The sequence below is a fragment of the Rhincodon typus genome, unplaced genomic scaffold (genome assembly GCF_021869965.1).
Source record: "Rhincodon typus isolate 14 unplaced genomic scaffold, sRhiTyp1.1 hic_rhity00009145, whole genome shotgun sequence".
NCBI lineage: Eukaryota > Metazoa > Chordata > Chondrichthyes > Orectolobiformes > Rhincodontidae > Rhincodon > Rhincodon typus.
This window is the reverse complement of record NW_025974783.1, coordinates 1-8,297: the sequence shown is the minus strand read 5'-3', so window position 1 is coordinate 8,297 and position 8,297 is coordinate 1. Positions and strand designations below refer to the sequence as shown.

The 8,297-nt window shown below is 42.8% G+C and overlaps 1 protein-coding gene across 2 annotated transcripts; it reads right to left on the bottom strand.

Annotated features, from left to right (window-relative positions):
- Positions 1–125: 125 nt before the first annotated feature.
- LOC125482355 (ceramide synthase-like) lies at positions 126–4,652 on the bottom strand. Of its 2 annotated transcripts, none has more exons than XM_048594414.1 (2): positions 4,572–4,652; positions 126–1,292 (listed from the first exon to the last, which is right to left on the bottom strand). In XM_048594414.1, the coding sequence occupies exons 1-2, from the start codon at positions 4,628–4,630 to the stop codon at positions 1,046–1,048; spliced, it is 306 nt and encodes a 101-aa protein (XP_048450371.1). In that variant the 5' UTR covers positions 4,631–4,652; the 3' UTR covers positions 126–1,045. The 2 variants fall into 2 exon arrangements, 1 of the variants encoding a protein (XP_048450371.1); XR_007261618.1 differs by lacking the exon at positions 4,572–4,652 and adding an exon at positions 1,881–2,555 and having other exon boundaries at positions 1,181–1,292.
- Positions 4,653–8,297: the final 3,645 nt, after the last annotated feature.

Here is an 8,297-nt window from a genome sequence, read left to right as displayed (position 1 = left end):
GGCCAGGCAGCATCAGAGGAGCAGGAAAGCCAGATCCAAAACGTCAGCTTTCCTGCTCCTCTGATGCTGCCTGGCCTGCTGTGTTCCTCTAGCTCCGCACCTTGCTATCCTAACGTTTAGTCCTTTCCTGTCCCCCACCCTATCTTCAGCACATATACCAACCTTTTTCTAGCTAGTGTCAAGTTCTGATGATAGGGTCATTTGACCCAAAATGTTAACTCTGCTTTCTCTGCACAGCTGCTGCCAGACCTGCTGAGTTTTTCCAGCAATTCCTGGTTTTGAGTTCAAGTTTGATTACTTGTTGTCACTTGTTCTGAGTTACAGTGAAAATTATTGTTTTGTTTAGTGTCTTGATATCTGAGCAAATCTGAGGAACGCACCCCCTAATTTTTACACACAATAAGTAGCTTGTCTGTGGTATTCGAGAAAATGTCCCAAACAAACAAAAGGAAACACAAGAAGAGAGACTATCGTTAAGAATGAGATTGTGGAGTACCTGGTAATACATGATAAAACAGGGCTAAGTCAGCACAGTTTCATCAAGGGGAGGTCGTGCCTAACAAATCTGTTAGAATTCTTTAGGGAGGTAATGAGCAAATTAAACAAAGGAGAGCCAGTGGACATGATCTATTTGGATTTCCAGAAGGCCACTGACAAGGTGCTACAAAGGAGGCTGCTAAAAAGGTCAGAAAAAACTATGTTAGGGACAAGGTACTGGCATGGATTGGCTGACTGGCAGAAGGCAGAGAATGGGAATAAAGGGGTCTTTTTCAGGATTATAGCCAGTGACTAGGAGGCAAACTTGTAGGTAGTGGATTTCCCATTGATGTGCTGCCCTTGTCCTTCTAGTTGGTAGAGGTCACTGGTTTGGAAGGTGCTGTTGATTGGGCTATAGGGTGTTTGGGGGTGCAAAATTTGCAGTTTGGAGTATGCTTATAAATTTCTGATTCTTGGCCCAGAATGTAGAAAAACATACGTCATGCCCTTTCACACTTGTACCATTCTGCAGTGTGACACAGGAAATATGACCGACAAGACTCTCTGTTTACAATGGAGTGGAATGATGAAATCTCACCACAACAATGGGGAAGCAGACGAGTAACAGCGTGAGATGATGTAGCACAATCAAGAAATTTTTCTTCAGAAAGTCTATCACAATGTTGGTTGATGAAGTCTTCAACCCGTTGCTGTGTTTTGCCTTGTGCTTGAACCAGTGACACAGGTACATGGCATAAATGTCATAAGCCATGTATGGTACGGCAAACACCACGTAGTCTGTGGAAATCCAATGCCTGTAACAAACAGCAAATAAACAAGCTGCGTGTAGAATTAAAGAGTCTCAATTGAAGTAATTAATTACCACACAAGATGGTATGTTTCCAATTCTAAAACTGTTTACCTGGTGTACACCTATCAAGCCCAATTCAGCCTATTCCAACCACATCAGCAATCTGAAAAAGCACCTCAGCTCCTCCTGATCCCTCACTTTTATCCCAAAGCCTGAAAAGAGTTTTCTCTTCAGCTGCCTACGCAATACCATTTTGAAGAGAGCACTACTAAATCTGTCTCCTCCACATGCGAAGGCAGTGAATTCTTGATCCTTCATGTCTAGCCTGTCCCACTGTGTTCAAAAAGTTTTTCCCTGTTTGTGTCGCTTCTTCTGTCAATTGTTGTAAAAAGAAACCGTGCCACCTCATTCCCAACTTTTCTGCAAATGGCAGCAGTTTCTCTCTGCTCTGTCTAGACTGATGATTTTACAGACATTTATCAAATCTCCTCTCAATCTTGTCTTCTCTGAAGAAAACAAATTCAGCCTTACTAATCTAACTACAAAACTGAAATATAAAACCCATCCCTGAAATCATACTGATCAATCTTACCTGCACCTTCTCTGAGGTGTTGACATCCTTCTTAAAATGCGGTGCCAAGAATTGGAGACCACACTCCAGTTGAGGCCAAACTACTGTTTTCTAAATGTTCACCGTAACCTCCCTGCTTTTGTAATCTATGCCTATATTTATAAAGCTCAGGATTCCATATGACTTCTGTGAGTGAGAATGTCTACTTAGACTATTTTGTCCGCAATATCCTGAGTCATCCTGTTGTGTGGGTGGCAGCTTTCAATTGCTTCTTGCTAAAGCAGGTACGGGGATAAAGATCTTACTTAAGTCAGTTGGATTTGTTGATGTAACACTTGAGGAACTGCATTAGCCTGAGGGCAGAAAAGGTGCGTCATGACAGTTGTTTTACCATATCGGTGTTTATAATACAGAGTGAGTTTTGTATTCAGTTATGGGGAAGATATGAATATGTATTTATGGGAACACAATGCTGATCAGAGATTGATTTAGTATGTAAACTCTTGGACAATGGCTATGCCATAGATTATGAGTTACACTTAAGGCAAAGATTCCAGTCTCATTCCCTGAGTTATGCTGCGTTGGTCATCCCATGTGTGGAGAATGTAATCGGCCTTAGGTTTTGATAAGTGACAATAGTTTTATTTATTCATTCATGGGATGTGGACATCACTGGCCTGGCCAGCATTTATTGTCCATCTCTGTTTGCCCAGAGGGCAGTTTAGAGTCAACCACATTGCTGTGGGTCTGGAGTCACATGTAGGCCAGACCAAGCAAGGGCAGCAGTTTCCTTCCCTAAAGGACATTAGTGAACCAGATGGGTTTGTTTATAAACTAACAATTGACACCAGTTTCACAGTCATCATTGGACTCTTAATTCCAAATTTTAGTTGAATTCAGATTCCACCATCTGCCATGGTGGGATTCAAACCAGGTCCCCAGATCATTAACTGACGTATAAACTGGCATATAAACTGACATTTTTCCCAGCCACCACTAGTTCTGAGGAAGGGTCACTGGACCCGAAACGTTAACTCTGTTTTTTCCTTCACAGATGTTGCCAGACCTGCTAAGCTTTTCCAGCAACTTTGTTTTTGTCCCCAGAACATTATCTTGGTCTGATCGGCAGTGTGTGCATGTGTGGGAACCAGCATTTCAATACCATCTACTTGATTTGTCTGCAGTCACTGTCCTGGTTTTGTTCATAAATTCCAGGCCTCATGGTGATAAGTATTCTGTGGAATGTGCCTGAGAGATAATCCGTTCAGAAAGCAGAGGTATAAACTCCCAAAGGAGAAGGATCGGAATCCATGCTCTCCAAGATTGATGTCCGATTTTCACTACCTTAGTAGTCTTTAATTTAATAATCTCTTAGTAAAACCTTAATTTCAAGATGGTGCCAGAACGGTAGATAGTGTCTGGGCTCGTTGGAGCCCATCCACTCCAGGCTATAGGCATCTTTTTCTCTATGTACTTTCTGTCCTTTTTCTTTTCTTCTTCATCTTCGAGGCTGGACTGGTGTCAGTGGGGCAGTGGCTGCAGTGTCAGTGGCATGGACGGGGACTCCTGATGGCAGGGCTGGTGGTCGACCCGCAGCCTGGACTCCTGGTGGTAGTAGGCCCAAAGTGGGGACTCTTGGCGGCCGCGGTAGGCCAGGAGCAGGGATTCCTGGTGGCGGTAGGCCTGGAGCAGGGATTCCTGGCAGTGGTGGGCCAGGAGCAGGGATTCCTGGCAGTGGTGGGCCAGGAGCAGGGATTCATAGTGGCGGTAGGCCAGGAGCAGGGATTCCTGGCAGCGGTAGGCCCAGAGCCTGGTCTTCTGGCAGCAGTTGACCCAGAGTGAGGACCCTCCACGATGGCAGTAGGCCTGCAGCCTGGTCTCCTGGTGGTGGTAAGCCTGGAGCCTGGACCTCCGGCGGCAGTGGTAGGTGTGGAGTGGGGACTGTTGGCAGCCGTGGTAGGCTCGGAGCAGGGATGCCTGGCGGCGGTAGGCCCAGAGCAGGGACTCTTGGCGGTGTCGGCGAGGTGGCAGTGGCAGCAGAGCCGGGGCCTCCATGTGCATTAGTGTCATCATTGCTGTTCCCAGATGGGACTCCTTGAGGACCAGAACACCTTGCAGAGGCCTTGCAGAAATGCTGAAGCCATGCTTGAGGCCCCAACTTGAACAGAAGATGAGCTCTTAGTTAAGCAATTTCTTTTTATCCTTTTTGTAACTCAACATAGTGCCAGATTGCGGTGACAAAACACTTTTCACTGTATTTTCAAGATACATGTGACAATAAATCATTCATTCATTCCATCCAATAGAGGTCTTTATGGAAGATTTTAATAGAATGGACAGAGTGTGTTTCTATTGTGGAGAAGGGTGAGACTGTGGAGACCCTGAATATTTGCTGGTCACAAATAAATCAAATTGAGAATTCAGAAGAAACACCTTCACCCAGAGAATGTGGAACTCATTACCACAGGGAGTATATATACTTTGAAAAGGGAAGTTAGATAACAATGTGAGGAAGAAGGACATGAAGGATTACACTAACACAGTTAGATGTGACAAGATGAGAGAGGAGCTTCAGGAGCATGAACATGTCAGAAGAGACCAGTTGGGCTTGTTTCTGTGCTGTATTTTCGATGTTATTGACCATCTTTCTGTGGTGGGAGTGAGCATGTCTGACATTTGAACTCTCAAGACTGTTAACAAAGAGCTTCTTACCTGTCTTTCATCACATGCTTGCAGGAGGAAGTTATGATGAAGCCAGCAAATGCCGCCATGAAAGCTTGCACAGAGGAAACAAATCTGCAGTTTCAAGAAAGAAGAAATGAAGAACGTTATGTAATTCTCAGGAAATTGAACATAGATGCTTCCATTTACTGCTTGTTTAATCTGCTTATCTAGCAGCAGTTTCTGCCGCAGCATGGTATGCGAGACCCAAACAAAAATGACTTGGCACCACCCAAGAGAGATAGTAAGAACTGCCGATGCTGCAGTCAGAGATAACACAGTGTGGAGCTGGAGGAAAACAGCAGGCCAGGCAGCTTCAGAGGAGCAGGAAAGCTGACGTTTCGGGTCGGGTTCTGAAGAAGGGTCCTGACTCAAAATGTCAGCTTTCCTGCTCCTCTGATGCTGCGTGACCTGCTCTGTTTCTCCAGCTCCACACCGTGTTGTCATCACCCAAGTTATGAGATTTTTTTTATGTCTCACCTGATACAATTGGTATTTGTTGAAGAACTGGCGATGGGGCGAGAGTGAAATAAAAATACCCAGGGTACATAATATTATTGGGCTCAGGAAAGCTGCAAATTGATTGACGGTGGAATATTTGTGGATTTTCAAGCTTGCCAGCAGGATTCAGCAGTTCCTGATGATATACAAACTCTGTCATATAGCCTGCTGGACTTGGTCATAAATGGATTCAATGCCCACTTCAGAGTGAGTTCACACTTTAGCACCCAAATTGGACTCTAACACTTTTTCATGTTGCTGAGGAAGCCAAATAGATTTAACACCTGAACCAAATCTGTAATCTGAATGCAGGCGTTTGTGTGGTGCAGTGGTAGTGTCCCTACTTCTGAGCCAGGAGGGCTGGGTTCAAGTTCCATCTGCTCCAGAGATGTGTAATAACAACATTGAACAGAAAATATCTATAATCTAAATGTGTCTTTAATATTAAGCCTTAAAATGCAGCATCATTACACCTAGACCTTTCAATTTAGTAGTTCCTTTCCAATAGGGTACTAGCAATCTTCACTTTAATAATTGTATTAGAGACATTGAGTCGTACAGCATGGAAACAGACCCTTCGCTCCAACCAGTCCACGCTGACTATAATTCCAAATGAAACTAGTCCCACCTAGCGGGTTTAGAAAAGATTTACCAGGATGTTGCCGGGAATAGACGGTTTGAATTATAAGGAGAGGCTGGATAGGCTGGTACTTTTTTCACCGGAGCATAGTAGGTTTAGAGATGACCTTACAGAGATTTATAAAATAATGAGGTGTATAGATAGCGTTAACGATAGGTGTCTTTTCCCTAGGATGCGGAATTTCAAATCAAGGGGGCATATTTTTAACGTGAGAAAGATTTCAAAAAGACATGAGGGGCAACATTTTTACACAGAGAGTGGTTTGTGTGTGGAATGAACTTCCAGAGGAAGTGGTGGATGCAGGTAAACTTACAGCATTTGAAAGACATTGGGCTAAGTACAAGATTAAGAAATGTTGGAGGGATATGGGCCAAGTGCAGGCAGGTGGGACTAGCTTAATTTAGGATGATGGTTGTCGGCATAGATTGGTTGGACTGCAGGGTCTGTTTCCATGCTGTAAGACTCTATGACTATGACTCTACATGATTAATAGATTCTCAACACCTATAAAAAAACATGATTTTAGAAAGTGAACCAAATTGAATTGCAGAGTTAACGAATAAAGCGATGTTGAATCAGTAGATTGTGTTTTTACATTTTTGAAGAAGTGTGATGTTATCATGTACACAATAATTTGCCTGTTCAGCGCTGACAGATGCCATTCCAGGAACAGCAGAATAGTTTTCCCCTCTTGGCTGTTAGTGTCGTGTAATGGAGGAAAATCATATAAAATCATTGTGGGCAAAGCATTAACAAACTCTCCTCTTTCAAAGATAAATAGTCAATTGCTGAAATCAGCCAGAGAGAAAATCTGGTTTTCTTTCCTGGGACAACTAAACCCGAATTGTATGTCTTCAATGTTTTCTCCCAGAGTATTACATTTTGATTAACTGACTGTAAGAAGCATATGCAAATCTGACCCCAATGTTGCTTTGCCTTACCACTGATTGCAGAACATTTTTAGAGTAAGGATCAGCCCAACTTCTGGCTTGTTGCTTCTTTAGAATAAGGAACCTTAAAAAGTACCAGTGTTTACACGTAAAAATAGATGCACGGCATCAATTTTAGAGGATGCCACTTAGTCAATTTTAATAATCATTCCAAACGTTTCATAATGAAGTCACTGTTTCTATGAATAACATGCAATGCCCGAGTGAAATACTGTGGCTATTACTTCATGCGTGTTGCATTTTTTGCTACTGTATAACAGAGATGATTATCAGGATGTAACACACTAATTTTCTTTCAAGATAACTGCCTGAAATTTGTTTGCCAAATTAGTATGAATGGTAAGAGACAAGGCGATGGTAGTGTAGTGGCAACATTACTGCATGAATAATCCAAAGACCCAGGTTAATGCTGTGATGCCACAATTTCAATGATGTTCAGTGGAATTTTAAATTCAATAAACAAAGCTGAAATAAAAAGGTTAAGCCATTCGTGACCATGATAAATATCATCGGTTGTTGTTGGGTGGGGGTGTGGGGGGTGGTTTGCAAAATAAATCTTGTCTGCTAATGTACTTCGGGGTAAGGAAATCTGCCACCTTTACCTGGTCTGGCCTACATGTGACTCCATTTGATTGACTCTTGACTATCCTCTGAGATAGCTCAGTAAACCATTCAGTTCAGGGGCAATTAGGAATGGGTAACAAATGCTTCCCTCACCAGTGACACCCACAACCCATGAAAGAATAAAGGAAGTTATTAACTGCAAGTAAGGTCGTAAATGGAGTTTAAGATAAGATCATCCCGCTGAAAGCTGCCCATGCCCACGAAACTGGCCAACATCCCCTAACTAAAATAACATGCCTAGTGAGTTACTGCTTACTTGCTCTTCAAGCTAAGCTCCTTTTACTATATTGGAAGCAATAGGCACCTCTTAAATGTTAAAACAATATAAAAAAACTGACTAATATACACCAATGCAACAACTAAACTCTTGTTACAAATGCTTATTCTTTGGGGCAAGTCTATTTTTAGCTTTGTTAATAAAGCAGAAGTTCATAAAGCATATTGAGGATCTTTTTTTCATGCAGTGTAGTTAAAAAATTATTTTATTCTTTCATGGGATGTGGGCAGCATAGGCAAGGCCAGCATTTTTTGCCCCGCCCTAATTGCTAAGCTTTCATAGGAGTTGCCATGGGACTGGAGTCACATGTAGGCTAGACCAGGTTAGGGAGGCACATTTCCTTCACTAAAGAAAATTAATGAACCAGATTGGCTTTTGCAACAATTCCACGATTGTCTGATAATCAACATTACTGATAAAGAGCTTTCAGGTTTTTATTCCACCTAGTGCTGTGCCAGGATTTCAACCTTTGTCCTCAGAACATTAACTTGAGCATCTGGATTATTACACACTTCCACTATACCACCAGCTCACTTTAGGCTGCCAGATTGTGGAAGATTTTACTTTAGGATTCTGCCAAAACAGAATGTGCAGAAATGTACGATGTGGAGCTAGAGGAACACAGCAGGCCAGGCAGCATCAGAGGAGCGGGAAAGTTTACATTTCGGGTCAGGACCCTTCTTCAGAAATCCCAACCCGATCCGAAATGTCAACTTTCCTGCTCC

Excerpts from the sequence above, each read along its gene's own strand:
- LOC125482355 (XM_048594414.1), bottom strand. The coding sequence starts at position 4,630 with ATGGCGGCATTTGCTGGCTTCATCATAACTTCCTCCTGCAAGCATGTG. Across the intron at positions 1,293-4,571 it reads AAGCATGTGATGAAAGACAG|GCATTGGATTTCCACAGACT; the intron begins GTAAGAAGCTCT and ends TGTTTGTTACAG.